At 38.8% G+C, this 17,548-nt stretch overlaps 2 protein-coding genes across 2 annotated transcripts in view; both read left to right on the forward strand.

Annotated features, from left to right (window-relative positions):
• The window catches only part of schip1 (schwannomin interacting protein 1), a 215,428-nt gene extending 202,299 nt beyond the window's left edge, over positions 1-13,129 (forward strand). Inside the window, exons 10-15 of the mRNA XM_061046786.1 lie at positions 533-651; positions 2,609-2,726; positions 3,322-3,519; positions 10,609-10,732; positions 11,366-11,459; positions 12,159-13,129. Of these exons, the coding sequence (XP_060902769.1) occupies positions 533-651; positions 2,609-2,726; positions 3,322-3,519; positions 10,609-10,732; positions 11,366-11,459; positions 12,159-12,210 (705 nt within the window). The 3' untranslated portion in view covers positions 12,211-13,129. The remainder of the gene's footprint in view (positions 1-532; positions 652-2,608; positions 2,727-3,321; positions 3,520-10,608; positions 10,733-11,365; positions 11,460-12,158) is intronic.
• Positions 13,130-15,498: 2,369 nt separating this feature from the next.
• On the forward strand, positions 15,499-17,417 carry il12a (interleukin 12a; the record flags this gene model as incomplete). The annotated part of the gene is made up of 6 exons (XM_061045774.1): positions 15,499-15,657; positions 15,761-15,850; positions 16,136-16,177; positions 16,438-16,581; positions 16,727-16,765; positions 16,957-17,417. Coding segments are annotated over 6 exons (615 nt in total), but the record flags the coding sequence as incomplete, so codon positions are not given.
• Positions 17,418-17,548: the final 131 nt, after the last annotated feature.

Raw genomic sequence — 17,548 nt, forward strand, 5'->3', positions numbered from 1 at the left:
CTAAGTCCTGCATTAGAAGATCTACTTTGTGTTGGAGGGTTTTTTGGGTTCCTTACTTACTACTGTTTTCTGAGGCAACAGCGCCGCCTGCTTGTGAACACCGGTACTGCCAACTTTCTATGATCCCTGCTCGGATATTTTTACACTTCTTCCTCGCGCTTCAGCTGACTCCACACTTTGAATCACAGCGAGTTAGTGTGACACTAAACCTCTGACTGCAAATCAAGTCGAAGCTGCTGCTATTAATATCCCAGCACCTGTGATTAAGTCTGTCAGAGAGTACTTACAGTGCTTCTATTTGTGCACACAGACAGTCACATGAGGGGGAAAGAGGGTGATGTAGCATGACAGGGAACTATATATATATATATACGTTTTTGGGTTTCAGGTGCTATGACAACAAGCATCCACCCTGATGAAGACCCCAAATCCCTACCAGCCTGAGCCTGACCTTGGATCAACTCCAAAATGAGTCATCAATGGGATCACAAAAAAGTGAACCTTACCTTACCTTGTTTATCTTCTGTTTCAGGCCCAAAAGAATGAGAGGGAGTCTATCAGGCAGAAGTTGGCCCTGGGCAGTTTCTTTGACGATGGACCCGGCATCTACACCAGCTGCAGCAAGAGCGGCAAACCTAGCCTGTCCTCACGGTAAGAACTCTGACCTATATCATGTGACGTTTTTTTAACAAAACAACAAGCAAAGGGAAAACAAATGTTTTTGCCTTGTTGGCATTTTAAGGGTCACATACTCCCCTGAAGAAGGGGATTCTTCACATTCTACACAGCAGTCATAGTAACATGAAACAAGTGTATACAAGGGTTAAGACACAAGAAATGGAATGAATCTAAAATTCCAAGCCAAGTCGTGGCTACCAGTAAAGAAAAGAAAAACAGGGAGGAAGAGAGTGATGGGAAGCAGAGAGGGTTAGTGTTGCGTGAATGATAAGAATGATACAGTCAGCCTTCTGTGGCTCTCACTTCCTAAAAGGCACATATAGGGCACAAACACACACACACACATAGAGTACTAATCACCTCCTACACTAAACCATGGGCTCTTTGTATCATGTGGTTATCTAGAAGTTACATGCAACACATTGGTGACTGGTTGTGATGCTTCATGCCTCACTGATAGTAACAGGAAACAAGAAAGATGACAGTAAAGGGTGCAAATATAGAAACGTTTTGTCACATGTCAGCTCCCCAGCTGATGCTGTCACATATATGTAGTTGAGTATTGAAAAGTTATTTAGTTCAGTATTATTATCTTTTTTCATGCCGCCGTTTCTTTTTTAAGATTCTGTTATTTCTTTTTTAAAGGGTCAAGCTGAGTCCTTTGATAACTAGCAATTTCTACTTGTTTGCCCCGAGATCTTCACTTATCTCGTAGCCTCAGGATAATAAAGCTGGCTTTCCCATTACTTCATTCCGAGAAAACACTTTTTGTTCCCCGTAATAAAATTGACAAATGATCTAGAAAAAACAAATAAAAGGCTGGTCATTGCGGTAGTCCAGGCCACGACATGCCACGCTACCATTGCCCACACTTGGGATTCAGGGGCTTGAGATAAATAAGTTGAGATCTCAGGAAGATGTTATCGTGGGAAAATGTGGCAAAAAATAAAAAAGTAGTATGGCTGCATGTCTGCTTAGGGCTTCCGTAGATATGCCAGTAATTAAAAAAACTCCAAATGTAAGGAATTTTGACCAAAAAAAGTATGATTAAGTTAAATATTAACATCCTAATTTCATTTTAAACTATGTGATGGAGACATTTTTGTAAAAAAAAAAAACACATACATACTTTTTTTTTTTTAATTGTGGTACTTCAGTGGACATAATAACCAATAATAACGCTCATGTATTTGTTTAACGCTTAAATTGGCAGAAAAAATCTTTCAGGCTGTGCAAAGTAGAAGCACTACACTGCCGCTCTCAAACTGAATTGAACATACAGCGAGGTCTCTGATTCGGCCTCTCCCAAAAGGAAAACTATCGACCTTTCAGGTCCTATATTTAATCAGGACTGATTGGATCTATGCTGTGAATCCAATCAGCTCGCTGTGTAATTACTGCATTGAATAAGCAGGTTATTGATCCGAAGCGGGTTGTATCTACACCTAGTGGTATTCTTTTCTTCCATGGCACGGACAAACACCCACACTTGGGTCTCGGGGCAGATTGGATCAGACGCACCTGAGGCTTCCTGGATCGATCCATGTTGAAGACGAGAGGGGAGAAAATTAAAAACACAAGCCCTCCTTCATTTAATCCTCAGCTGGGACTGTGCTCTGGCGATGAGATCAGCTATTTGTTTGGATCTACTCTCCATTTTTCTTTGGTTTTTTTTGCACTTGTCGCATCTCTAACACGTAGTTCAGCATCCTGAATCCTTTACTGAACACATTTCCTTGTTGAACTCACCACTGTTCATTAGTATTAACAGCAGTGCTCTGTACATTCGGTCTCTGCTTTGGCGCTGGTCCGAGTCAATTACAGCAGAATGAGCCAACATTGAACCGACTTGACTCTTATCTGCATTTATGCTAATATTGACACGTCTCCCCCGATTTGAATCTATCTCCATCTCTGTCTCTCCCTGCAGGCTGCAGAGCGGGATGAACCTACAGATCTGTTTTGTCAATGACAGCGGCAGCGACAAGGACAGTGATGCAGACGACAGCAAGACAGAGACCAGTTTGGACACACCTTTGTCTCCCATGGTGAGCAATGAAGCCCACACAGATTTATTACGGCCTTTCCTAAGTATTCAAGAATAAAAGAAAAGGACAACATTTTGATCATGAGATATAGGATGGATGGTGTGAAAGTTTGAAAGTGTAAAGATCTGATTTGAAAGTGAAAATTGAGAATAAAAACAGTGAAATGGGGAAGATTTTCAGTATGAATCAGACACATAGCTAGAGGTTTAGTCTGAGCTCGTTTAGTCAGGCCTGCTAATCGATTCATACGCAGAAAACAAGGTGTTGAATTGGAAAAAAAAACCTCGCCGTGGTCATGGTTGAGTTGCTACATTAACCTTCCGTCAGGCTGAGATACATTTAACACAAAGAGAGAATGATCGCCTCTTTACATGTTCATCCCTGCTCCACTTCCTGTCAGCGTGCAAAATCTACTCGTGAAAATGTCAAGAATAAATTAATCCTCTGACCTAGCCTGTCTTATCGCTCCTTCCTTTCTCTTACCTACACTATACATTCTTTTCTCCCTCATTTGATATTCTCCTCACACTCTTATATATATATTGTATCCCTTCTTGCCACACTTACGTCTTATTCTCCCTCTTCTTCCCTGCAGTCCAAGCAGAGTTCGTCTTACTCGGACAGGGACACCACTGAGGACGACTCGGAGTCTCTGGAGGATATGGACTTCCTGAGTCGACAGAAGAAGCTGCAGGCGGAGGCCAAGCTGGCTCTGGCTATGGCCAAGCCCATGGCCAAGATGCAGGTGGAGGTGGAGAAACAGAATCGAAAGAAGTCTCCAGTGGCAGACCTGGTTAGTTCAAGAATTATACAGATTATGCTGCATTTAACCCTGACGGTTTACATCAATACGGACAACCTTTCTACTCCCAATTGCCTTTGATAAAATGTAGGAACAGGAGTAATGTGATTCATACTTATTTATTGTTAGCATGCAAATCTACGATGCTACAGTGGAAACAACAGATCCACCTATTCACCTCACATATAAGAGCTGAGTTACTCCAAAAAGGCCAAAGCACATTCGCTTTTTCAAGCTTTTGATTGTCCTGCTTTAGAAAAAAAAATGGTCACATATCTACTGACCTATGTGTAAGTTATTCCGTAAGGGATGATGTATAGTGAGCAGGTTGTTATGGAACTCTATCAGGGTACGTTTGACTCCAACATGAAGTGAGGAGTCTTTTTCTCACCCTAAAGGGGGTCTCCTGTGATAACTACTTACTCACTATACATTATCCGGCCTATTACACGACTACTAACTTAAGACGTTTGGAAACGTTTTTAACTATTCAGAAATGATTTCATAGAGGGACAGCAGGCCGTTGCTATGCGTTCTTAGCTAATTTGTTCGAGTCGTTGTTAAGGCACATAACTTTTCAGTTTTAGCTTACCCACTTCCACACTGTGAGCTCTTAACGCAAGTGTTGTTTTGGCAGACAATAAACTGTTTCCATCAAACAAAGAAAAGAATGCTAAGAGAAAACCTGCCCAACACCGATTGGCGAATATACAAAGTAAGCAACAAGATTGTTTGGAAAGTGGAACATTTAAGCAGCCATATTTTTTTGATTTTTAGACTTACACTGGCGCAGTAGCCAGATATACAACTCCAAATGAATGCTAGATACTGCTCCTTATCTGCTTGAGACTGCTGTTTTATTCCCACCTGCCCATCAAAGTGACCAGAAATAGACTCAGAGATGGTTTTAAGGGGGGGGTCGGGATAGCCTAACATTATCAACAAATTCTTCTCCAGATTTCCAGTGAGGAACTTTTAGTTTTTTGTTGCTATTGTTCCCACTGTGGAAAAAGCCACATCTCTTTCCTCTTTGCTAACCTAGTCCTGTACATGTAAACGTAGTGTTTCCCCTAAAAAGCGCAGATAGCCCTAGCGGTTATGTCGTGCGTCCCATGTGCAAGGGCTACAGTCCTTTGCTGCATGTCGTCCCCCCACTCTTTCCTCCCTGCACTTCCTGTCTCTCTTCAGCTATCATATCAATTAAAGACAAAAATAGCCCAACAATATATTTTTTACAAAAGACAGATCGTTTGAAGTATTATTGGTAATTTCAAGGGCTTCTTCTCGCTGTATAATTCCTAGTGTCATACATATCCACATGTATTTTTATCAAAGAGTGTAGGTCTCTTATATCGTAATAATCTTTGTTTGTGCAACTAAGCATTCAGCTGGCACACCTTGTTGTTTTCCAACACCTCTACGAGCACCTGATGACGGCTTGAAAGCAAAACTGAATGCTTCAAACACCTCCTTTTGTTGAAGTGCTTATTAATGCATGCCTGATAATTAAGGAAGAAGGTTTTGTAATTAGCGTCTGAGGGCGTAGCTAAAATAACGATATCAGTGACAACTTAAAACATCATTTTCTTTAGAAATGTTTCTGACGCTATAGTAATTTAACTTGTGTCTAATGGTAACAAGTCAGAGAGTCACAGTTTCACCATAAAAGGAGAATCAGATTGAAGTTCAGTATATTAATAGATAAGGTAAGTGATTGGTCCATTAGTCAAAGTATGCGAGAATACATATGTGGGCTGTGTTCCCCCCACCCCACCGTATATTTTCTCTTTCTCTGCCCTCATTTACAGAAAGGAAGCTGATGACGACCCCGCTCATCATTATTTCATGTGTTTTTATCCACCTCACTGCCTCTTCAGGAGCACGCACACTGTCACAGTCACACACCCACACTGTGAGACTTTAACACACACACACACACACATACACACACTACATTTCTGCGCAGACTCACAGGCAGGAGCCACTTTACTTATTCAGAGGAGAGAAGGGCAACTCGGCCGGGTCCATCTATAATTCATATGCCGGAAAGCATTGACTTCAGTGTTTAGGGATGTAGCAGTGCTCAGCAGTCAGAAGACGTCACTGTCACATCCGGACCAACACGCGCTGAATATTAAGACGTGTTTAAGGCTACAGCTGCCCGCAATGTCCACAACACCAGAGATCTATTCAGCTGCTAGAAGTTACATGCACTTAATAAGTTGCAAGGACAGACGTGCTAGTAACAGTTTTCATGGTGTCTATCCTATGATGAGCTTCACATACAGAAACAAAACATTTGGATATGTCCTCTTATTATCACGAGTGCCGAGCAAGTATGCATGGATGACATCTTGACAACAGTAGCAACTGATTTGAGTTGAAAATGGCTCATGAAGAAGTGCCCGTTATTGATCAAGGCATCGAAACTGTGGTGTTGTATTAGATCAGAAGCGATACCGCTGGCCTCCTGGCTAACATTGGCATCCTCGGCCTGGATCCATTCAGCTTTTGGAGCTGACCGAAATCCGTTTATTAACAAGTTATTGCATTGAGGTCAAATGCCTTAGCCTCCTTTATTTTCTGCCGTCCCTATTTTTGTGCTGGTCCAGGTATGGGTATACAGTCTGACATTACTGGTCTAACCTTTAAGCTCAATGGATAAAAGAAGACTTTTGTTATTAAGAAAAAATCTTGAGCAAAACAGATTTGAAATAACTACAATTAAAATATTACAAAAAAAATCTCATGTCAACCACAAAAGCTCAGTTTCTGTTTAAGAATAATAGAAGGAAATGTGAAATGGAAAGCTTAAATAGATGAGTGAATGGTCGAATTGGTTTTTCGGATCCAGTTTTGGAATGCAACCTAAGAGTAAATTGTTTTATGGTTTATCTAAAATCATCCATAAAGATTTGATTTGCTGTTCAAAGAACAAGCTTCTGCACCTTTCTTGTTGAACAATTACAATTCAAAGAAAGATTGTGCATGATTAATTTAAAAATTGAATGAAGTGAACACATTTGGAAGTTTGTCTGACAAGTAAGAAGCATTAGAATAATAAGGTCCATAAGAAAATAACTCTAACTGTTACAGTGCTGCTCCAGCTAAACTGTTTTGTCCCGCCTGCCTGTCAAGGACACAGAATGGGAATTGAGCCTGTAAGCCTGCATCCAAATGACTGTGTGTGTACAGGGAGTGTGTGTTTTTTTCCCCTCAAATCTGTACAAACAGAAGCACTGAGGGAAAGCAAAAAAAAAAAGTCAGAGCGAAAAAAGAAAGGACATATTTAGATTCTGAAGTAAAACCTCACTTCTTTCTGTCATAGTTGAAGTGTGATATTGAGTCATGGCTGGAGGTTCATTTGTTTCTATTGAATAATCTGACAGTAATATTAGCACAGAGAGAGAGAGAGAGGGCGAGAGAGGGAGAGAAGCGTGATAAATCCGCCACAGAAACTTACACCGCGGTCAGCAGACCAACACCGATGTACAAACCTTTCCCGCCACCCACTCACGCTGTCTTTGACATCACGTCTCTCTATGTCACTCTGAAGGCACTGCCTCGCCTGAAACCGAAACTGACACAGTGGAGCTGCAGCAGAGCCAATGTGAAAGTGAGAGAAGGAGTGATAAAGTAGCAAGAGGAGCCAGCCAGACACCGACACACGCAAACGCTTAGAGTGTGGCTCATGCAGAGAAAGAGAAAGTGTGCAGGGCATTTTCTCACCTACTGTTTGAGGGATGGAGAGAAAAATGGGTGCAGGAGGGAGACAGAAAGAATGTAGATGCAGGTTTTGATGGGATTGGGAATGTTGCTTGTCATTTAGTCACATGGTGTGGTTACACTCTGAGCACATAAAGAAACTGCTGCGTCACATGAACACACATACCCAAAGCCAGCAGAAGCAGTGGAGTAATCCAAATTGACTCATCACAGCTAGTTAAGGGATACTCATAAAAATCAAAAGGACTTTTTTGGGACAACTTTTGCAAAATGTTTGGCACAAATGCAACTTCAAAACTTCCTTGACGCCTTTGACAGCCTTTCATTTTTACTCATAGGGAAATCGTGTGTAATTTCTCTCTAGTATTACTCCTCTTTACATAATAGATTCTTTCACTACTCAAGGTTTGTGGAATTTTCTGCCGCATAACAAAAACAAGGGAATTTAAGAAGTTCCCATGACATAGGAAGAATAGATTAAAGGTTTGACATGACTCGAGATAACACTTGTTATGAGTTGCCGCTATACAAATAAAAATTGATTGAATTGATTGATGATACATTTTCAAGTGAATCAGGTTACTCCAGTCGGTGGTGGACATTAACGTGTAGGCAGTACTGGCATATGCTGGAGAGTTTGAATTTACTGTCGATATTAAACTCATCTACTGTTTATGTTTTAGGTAAATCAGTGTTTGTGACCAAAGCAGTGAACACCTCAAATAAAGAATAACGTTTCCCTTATTTCATTATGAGAAGAAATACTTTTTTTTAACAGAGTGATCAACAAAATAAAAAGCATCAATTTAAAAGCAGTTATTCATGCAGTTGGGAAATGTGACCATATTAAATCTTCAACTAGCATTTCTTTTCACTATTAATAATCTTTGTAAATCTTTACCCATAAATCTTTGAACTGTGGCTTATTCCAAACAAACAAAAAACCTATACAACTCTTAGCCGTGTGTCTTAGTGTGTGTGTGTAATACATACACACACACACATAAAGACTTACACAAATACACACACATAAATACACATACACACACACACACATAAAGACACATACACAAAGACACACAACCTTTATTTTTTATTTTTATTTTTTTTTCTTTCCTTTCTGTATAACATCACAACTTATTTATGAATTTATTTTCCTCTTACCATCAAATTTAATCTTTTTTTATTACTATTCTTATTATTATTATTGTCTTTAGCCACCATTTTATTATGACCTATTTATTGATTTATTTCCTCTCCCCCCCCCCATATTCATATCATATTCATCATCATAAATTCTCATCACAGCCACTCTCATTTTTCATGCATTTCTTTTTATTTTATTTATTTATTTTCTCTTTCTCTTTCTCTTTCTCCAATCCAGATGATTGTCTGTTTTTCTTTGGTTGCCTTGTTTTATTCATTATTTATGTATTTTCTGTTTCTCTTATAATTATAATTACTACTGCTATCACCCCGTGCCAACAAACCTTTGCTGTTTGTTTTTCTTCTTTTTACTATTATTATCATAATTACTACTGTACACTCTTATAACAATTGCTTCCAATATTGATATTTTCTCTATTATTTACCATTATTCAATATTTTTTTTTCTCTCTCTCTCTTGCTTTATATATATATATATATATATATTTTTTTTTTATTATTATTATTATTCAATTATTATTATTATAATTTTTCTATTTTTCTGGTATTAGTGGTATGTTGAGGGGGATGAAGAAAGCAAGATAATGAGAATTAAAATGATACACTAGCAAATCATAGTCAAACAATCCGGACAAATTACATTATTATTACTACAACATGATCTGCACTATTTATACTACTGTCATCAATACATAACCCAACAACACACTACACTGGAACACAATTGATATGGTCCATTACCCACTTTTTTTTGTTCTTTTTTTATTTTATCATTCCTCAGTTTATTCTAGTTTTCTTCTTTCCCTTTGTTTTGAATATGCTTTCTAGCCCCTCCTGGTGCCTCTATCCTCTCAGTGGTCCAGTGGTGTATCTCTAAACACTAAGGTTAAAAAAAAGGATAGACTTCAGGACAACGATAATAATAACAAATACAAAAATATGCAAATACATTAAAAAATAATAAAAAAAACAATTGCAATGATAAAAAATACTGTGCCTTAAAGAACTTAATCAGATGATACCTCCGAGCACCAACACAAACAGATCCCCTCCCATCAGGTCTGAGGGTTGTTCAAGCTTGGCGGGAGGGTAGCAGTAGGCAACCCTGTCAGCTGGCCCCCTCCGCAGGGTCTGGGGGCAGCTGAGACAGGGGCACCCCTGCATCACACAATGACTGAAGTAAAAAAAAAAAAAAAAGATAATATATATAGAAAGAAAGAGGGGGAGGAAAGGGGAAAGAAGAAAAAGGAGGAGAAGGAAAAATAATTAAAAAGAAAGAAAAGAAAAATGGAATGAAGGAAAGAAGAAGGAAAGAAGAAGGACAAAAATAGGAATAGAGGTATAGAGGAAGGGAAAGAAATAAAAAATAAAATAAAATAAAATAAAAATAAAATACAAGCATACACTCGAATTACACACACACACACATACACACACACACACACACACACACACACACACACACACACACACACACATACACAAGCAGGGCCCTTCAACACCCTCAACATACAAAATTGCAAAACGTTATTAATACTCCCTGCTTGCCTGTTTTGTCTTTGTCTATGCTGTGCATTGTATCGTCGTGTCTCCCCTGTCTCCTACTTTTGCTCTTGTCATGCCCCTCATTTGTCTTGTATTGTTCTGCATCACCTAATTAAAAATAATAATAATAATAATAATAATGATCTTTGAATATTCCCTCTGTGGATAGATAGAATAGATGTTTATATATTTTGCCCAAAGAGAAAAGATATGCGGCTCTGTCCACTGGGGGAACTATATCAGCACAAACCAAAAGTTCTTCACGGGAGCTTGATTGATTATCACAAGTTTTGTTGATAATGTTCTCATAAGTCGGTGATTGTTTTTTTCAGAACACGTTTAACATTATTAAATTCATTCTGATTTAAATGCTGATCAGTTATTTGGTACTTTGTGAGATTTAAATAGGTACATCACAATTTTATACATCTTTTTTTTTGGCAGGGGGGCAAGATTTCAATAGTTAGACACAATTGTCTCTTAGGGAATTATAAACGTATCTCTGAGACTAGTCATCCATCAGGAGTATTGTTTTGTCGTAAACCTGATTTTTAACCTTCCTATGAGATTTTTTTGTCCTCCGGCTAGAGGAAATGTGATGCTTTTTTTCATGTTTCTGTGTCTCTGTGTTTTATTCCACAGCTTCCACACATGCCTCACATCAGCGAGTGTCTAATGAAAAGAAGCCTGAAGCCCACAGACCTGAGAGACATGACACTGGGGCAGCTGCAGGTTATAGTCAATGACCTTCATTCCCAGATTGAGAGTGAGTTGACCACTCATATATACAGTACTTAAAGCCACACACACACACACATCACTGACCTCTACTTTCATTAGCAGAAATGAGCAAGACAGCGAATGGGGAAAAACGTGCACACTGACCTGAGCCCTTCTCAGTGAATGTGAAAGTAATTTTATATATGTTAGTCAGTTCAAAGAAGTTAACACATTCCCCTGACTGTTTACTGTTACTGCACTGTTCATTGACCCTGGTTTTCAGGGATGAATAATCTCTACTCTTACATACAATAGCTCCAAAAATCCCCTTGAGTCCAAAGTCATGGACTTACAAAACAGACTTTCCCCTAAAGAACTCAAATTGAAGTGAATCATATTGTCTGCTTAAATGGCCAAAACATGTGACAAGAAAAACAACCGCAGAAACAGGTTTCTTTGAATGGCTTCATGAGGTTACATTATCAAGCAATGGTGGGAGATTTAATGCGATAACATACCAAGCTTTATTTGATCTAACATCTAAATATATAAAAGAATACTGCAGTCCTTGTGGTGTTAAAAGTAGTTCCCTGTTGTAAATTCAATGTGGACAAATGTCTGCCGTGTCACAGCAATACTTCTGTATTTATATGATTTCTTCTATAATCCACCTCTGCAGGTCTGAATGAGGAGCTCGTACAGTTGCTACTGATTCGGGATGAACTACACATGGAGCAGGATGCCATGCTGGTCGACATAGAGGACCTCACCAGGTGATGATGCACTGAAGCACTTTATTAGAGGGGTTGCTTATGTGTGTAACTAGATGTCTATGAATGTGTAGGTGTGTATGTTCATGCCGGAATTAAAGGTGATTAGAGGAGGGTTTGGATGGTCTTGTCATGCGTTCTAAGAAACAAATTCCCAAGATGAATTTTTTCGACTCAGAAGAAGCCCAAACTGGTGCTGACTGAAGTGATATCAACTGAGGCAATTTGTGGACTTTAAGTAGCAGCATCGGGGCCTCAAAAGTCTCAATATAAGGTTTTCCTCTGGTCATATTAATCACAGAGACCTGTACCCACACTTTGATTAGTATAAGGATAGTTTCCCTTTAAACAGTAATAAATAGTGCATATATCGGTGTCTATTTTCTGACGAGGTTCAGTAAATCAAGGGGTCGTATTTGGAGAGGAAGTAGCCTAGAGGTTCTTTGTACATGGTAATAAAGGAAAATGTCTACTAGTACACAGTGGGCTCACTATGTTTGTTTACAGGAGCCAATGAAAGTTAATTGCACTATAAGAGATAATTCATTTTTGAACTTTTTTTGCAGAACATACAACACGTATTTGTGGGAGTAAAACACATTTGGTTCAGTCCCATTGTAGAGATGTGTTATAATAAAGAAACATATAAAAACCTATCCTTTATTCCTATAATTGACTATATGCTCCTTTTATCTTCTCCAGGCATGCTGAGAGCCAGCAGAAACACATGGCAGAGAGGACCCTCTCAAAATAAGATGCCGGTCCCTGCTCCACCCTGCTCCCCTGTGCCAAGCTGAAGCTCCCGCTCCAAACCAGACTTTTCCCCCTCTGGCTCATTCCACCCCTGCCCTGTTTCCATCCAAATCCTGCCCGCTTGTCCTGAGTGCTCTGCTCCTCGCTGCGTCCCCGGCGTCTCCCCATGTCTACCTTCCCGTCAAACCCACTGACTCCTATTGTGGCAGCAGCACAGGAGGAGGAGGAGGAGGAGGAGGAGGAGGAGGAGGAGGCCTCCCCTCTTTCATTTGCTTCTGTGGTTTTCTCCCAGCGCCAAGGACGAAGGAGCACTGCCTGCTCCCTGGGAGAAGAGGAAACTGATTGTGTGTCGTCATGGATTCTGTCCCCAGCTTCCTGTGCAGTGATCGGCCTTGCTTTGCGATTGTTTCTTTTTAACTTTCTACATTCGCCACTAAATTATAACTGTCAAATGCAAAAAAAAATAAAAAATGTGGGAAAAAATAAAATAATAGTGAAAAATTTAGTAGAAAGTCAGTCATGAGAAAAAAAAGAAACATTGTATTGAAAAAAAAGAAAAACGGTGGAAACTAACTTCTTCAGACCATTTTAAGTTGGACGGTAATTTTCAAGTATTTCAAAGTCGACCTGTTTTTATTCTGCACAAATGGTAGTTTTCAACTGAGAGATGTTTATTTGAAGGTGCTAAAAGAGTGTAAAAGGAAACATGCCTGCCTTGTAGTGGAGTCGTAGCTTTTGGTAATACGTTCACTCTAATTGCTCTTCAACATTTTGTGAATGTTGATTCTCTGACACGAGTCATTTTAAATGAATAAGTGTGTTAATATTGTTTTCATCCTATTGTAATCAGAAACTTTATTTGAGGGAAGAAATGTTTATGTACAGATATGTAAAATAAAGAATAAACTTTGTTTCATATATGTTGCTTTGTTGTACTTTTTTTTTGTATTTAGTTGTATGTTCTGTTGATTGAATTCCCTCTGTCACACAGGCTTCCTCTTTCTGATGAACACTGACTGATTAGCGCAGTACACGTTGCATGACTCAACTCCTTCTGTTTCGATCTTGCCTCATCATGACAAACATCCCTCTCAGTGGGATTGGTTTGAAGCTCATAAAGGGACACTGTACTGATTTGGGCAACCCCTTAAAGTCACAGTTATTTGCATATTTCTTTCACATGAAATATGACAGAAGGTGTGTTGAGGAATTTTCACTAATGGGTCCAGATACGAGTTTGTCCTGAATTATTCTGAATTACAGTCAGGTTGAGGAATTAACAGCATGGCATTTTTCTTTTTAGAAATGAGAAATATGTCTCTGAGGAAGTTCCCCCTCCCCTTTGCATGGTCACCTTCTCTCCTTGACCGTATTTTGTTTTCGAAGAGAGAAGGTGAGTTTCACTCAGCAGCAGAGCCGGAGAAAGGACAGGAAACTCCTCTGTAACACTCACTAACCACTGAAGTTTCAGAGAATGCACTGTCTTTCAAAATGTGCCTTCAACAAAACAAAGATCTAACAAACTGACTGAAAGGGGACAAGAGAGAATGAGGTCATGCTTTAAGTATTATTTGAGCTTTTTCAAAATAATTCACAGTATCTTTAATTTAATTTTACCCAGGAATTCAAACTACGAAGACAGTTTCACAACCTGTTTCTAGGTCTTGTTGACCTTTCAGTATTTTCACAACTTTGATTTTAATGAGTCTACGGCTTTTTATTACATTGATTAAGAAATTGAAACTGAAAGTTCATTATCAAGCTGAACATTCATTTTACTATCATGTATCGATCCCAAAATATATTTATTTTATATTCTAAGAGTCAAAATAAATGTGTACACAGATTTATCAAGATCAGCACATGGTGAAGTCCACAAATGTGTAATTTATACTAAATAAGATACAATAAAGGCAATAAATGCAAAGATTGGTTTAAAAACAAAAAATAGCATTAATGCTGCACTTAGAATATCATAGGTGGAAAGAGTTCATCAAAATATAAAAAAGGCAATGTAACAAATAAGACCTGCATTATAGTTATTATAAGGAGTAAATCTAAAAATCAATTCGTATGCAGACTTATTCTTTGACAGGTCTGTATCATAACATACTTTTTTTTTCATCATCAACCGCTGTAATCAGCTGCATTGTATGGAAGCCCATTTCCGCCAGTTAAAATAATTAAAATTAAAATAATAAAGTCAAAATAATGAGATAAAAAGTCGAAATTATGAGATATAAAGTTATAATAATGAGATAAGTCAAAGTAATGAGATAAAAAGTTGAAATTATGAGACTTTATTATTTTCATTTTTATTTTTTTTACTGGCGGAAATGGGCTTCCATAGCATTCAGTATGTAGCAGTTAAAGTAATCTAGTTTTGAATGCTTTAAAACTGCTGTTTAGTTCAATTTTGCCTCTGTTTGTCAGTTGTTGTTTTTTTATCAGCTACTAGCATATTTTCCCCTGGAATTGGAGTTAGAACAATTTAATACTTTCACCTGTGCAAGTTCAACCAGCCGCCCGTGTGCGGGGTGCAAAGAACCCTCTTCTGCTGTGACGTCACCAGAGCCTTGGACGTAAGATTCAGTACATACAATACATACAGTACATGCAATGTGTCCGATTTAGACTAAGTCTAGAGTGCTGCAACAACAATCATCTCGTGAATGAAACAGCATGTATGAGTCAGGGGGGGCTACATTACTGCCCCGTTACAGCCTGGGTTTACCTGCCCTTTAATTTGCTGTACAGCCCCCATTAATTTCATTCTTATTCAGTTTCCAACAGTTTTCTCATGAATGACTCCACAGGACAAATTCATATACATGACTGAAAGAGCAATATGACGTCATGCTATAAAGATATATCACGTTGGTCCCACTTTCTTTAAACCTGCATTGATTCCTAATTTGAAGAGTTACGTTATTTACTTCCGCGGGAAAACGCAAACGAAAAGGATCTTTATGATAACACAGTCTACATAAATCACACTGACTTGGCCCTGTTCTTACTGTTCTCTCGCTACGGGTATGAACACATAACTTGACTTCCCTGCAGGCGTTACAGGGAATCCCCAGAGAAAAATAGGCCAATATATAAATCCAACAGATAAGAGGGCTACATCACTCATTCAACAGACTCCGGCACTGCGATCTGATCAGAAATATGGCAATCTTTAACATCTGTAAGTCATATAACCCTAAACACACATTCATATATGCGATGTTTTCACTGTGTTATGCAGCCCAGAGTCGCTTTTTGTTGATGTTTGTTGCTATTCTCTCTACATGCAGACTTCTCCAGCTGCGTGCTGCTGCTGCTCACCCTGGGCACGCGCACGTCCTCAGGTCTTCCAGTGCGCGCGCTGAGCACAGAGAAGTGCAGAGACTGTTCATCGCTCTTCAAGAACCTCCTGCTCAATGTTACAGATCTCCTCAACACTGTGAGTATACTTAGACAGCTGAAAAGTTCCTTTACTTTCTGTTAGTTTCCTTCTTTTCTGTTAATAATTAATGCTCTTTTTCTTTTGTGTGTGTGTGATGCAGGATGTTTTGTGTTATGGCATCCACTCCGATAAGATGGTGGTGAGGAGTAAAACTGACACAGTGCTGGCCTGTGCACCTAATCTGTCTCAGGTAACACATGTTGATTAATCAGTGATACACATGATGAATTATTAATAAGATGAGCATACTGTTTAAACCGGAATCTTTTTTTGTTTTCCTTAGTTCACATTTTCGCATTAGATTTTACACAACTGTTTTACAAAAGATCAATGAAAACTGCCGCCAACTTGGTACATATTTAATAAATCCAGTGTTTAGTCCAAAGATACATTACGGCTTTTGACTTGATCAGTCAAATAAACGAGTTCCCTAAAAATATTTATCTTGTTCTAAATGTTTTTTTTCCCTTCACAGAACCAAGGCTGCATGATGCAAAGAAATTCAACCTTCAGTGAGGTATGAATCCGTCGTTTTTGTCCTCTTAAATGTTTTTGGGATGTTGAGTTAGTATGCTATGATGTATAATACGATTGCAAACTATAAATCCAATATGTATTTTATTGAAAAAAAGTTTCACATTTTTTGTAAATCTGCTCTCTAAACATCCGAGTAAGAACACTTTACAGTGCACACCTTTTGAATGACTTATTCTTCACATTTTCCTTTCTTATACAGAGAGATGGCTGATGGGTAATTTCTCCTGTTTGTCTTTACAGAGCGAATGTCTGAGTAACATCATGAAGGACTTGGCTCACTATGCTGCTGCTATTAAGTCTTACCTCAGCTCCCCGCTCAGAAGTCCTGAGGAAGAAGTTGCACTTCTGAGCCCAACTCTGGGAATAATACAGAGCCTGAGGAAGGTGTGTTTAGTATGCATGTGTGGGAGGGATATATATATATATATATTTAAAAAATCACAATCTAAAGGCAGAAATGGTGAAGTCGATCCTCCAGGGAAACAACATTTTGAAAGTTGCCTGATGAAATCTTCCTTGGTTTATACAGAACTGCTCCCTGATGCCGGATGAAGAGGACTCCTCCGAGGTATTTTTCTAATCTTTCTTTTTTTGTTTGTTGCCTTTACTCCTCATCTTTCTTTGGGGAAAGCTGATATCAAATCTATCTCTTTTAAGACACTAAGGAAAGTTAGGGTGCATTTTCGGTGAAACTTTCTGGTGATTTTTTTTTTTTTTTGTATTCATGTTTGTTTTTTTCCCTTCTGCGTCGTCTCTTAGGAGGACGTGGCCCAGCTGTGGGGAGAGAACACCTTCAGTAACAGGCAGGAGATGTGCAAGATGATGAGAGGCTTCTATGTCCGAACCATCACCATCAACCGAGCGTTGGGCTACATCGCCTCAGGAGACCATCGGAAGTAAACAACCTTCATCTCCTTCATCATCATCATCACACCAAACATTTTTCTCCTCTCCTGCTTTAATTTAATTCTCTTTTCACTACAAACATTTACACTTCTGTTAAGAGTCGTTCTTTACACTGCGCATGCTGAACTACTGTCAGTGTGTGACAAAGTATTGCTAAGTTTAGCAGTGGAGGCCATGTTGGTCTCTCTAGATTCATGAATGTATTCCAATATTTGGGGGATTGTATCTATTTATTTGATCTCTATTTATTACATCTATTTATTTATTTATTTATTTGGTGGCATGTGATGTTTTATATTGTCGAATAAAGTATTTATGATAGCAATTTTGGTGGGTTTTTTTGTGCAATTTAGTAAAAACTGGTTACAAATGTCAATTCAAGTGTTGACTTGAAGCTCCTGTGAGAAACTTTCAGTTAGTCTCAATTTTCCGCGCCCCCTTGTGG

This window comes from Labrus mixtus, chromosome 9 (genome assembly GCF_963584025.1).
Source record: "Labrus mixtus chromosome 9, fLabMix1.1, whole genome shotgun sequence".
Classification (NCBI taxonomy): domain Eukaryota; kingdom Metazoa; phylum Chordata; class Actinopteri; order Labriformes; family Labridae; genus Labrus; species Labrus mixtus.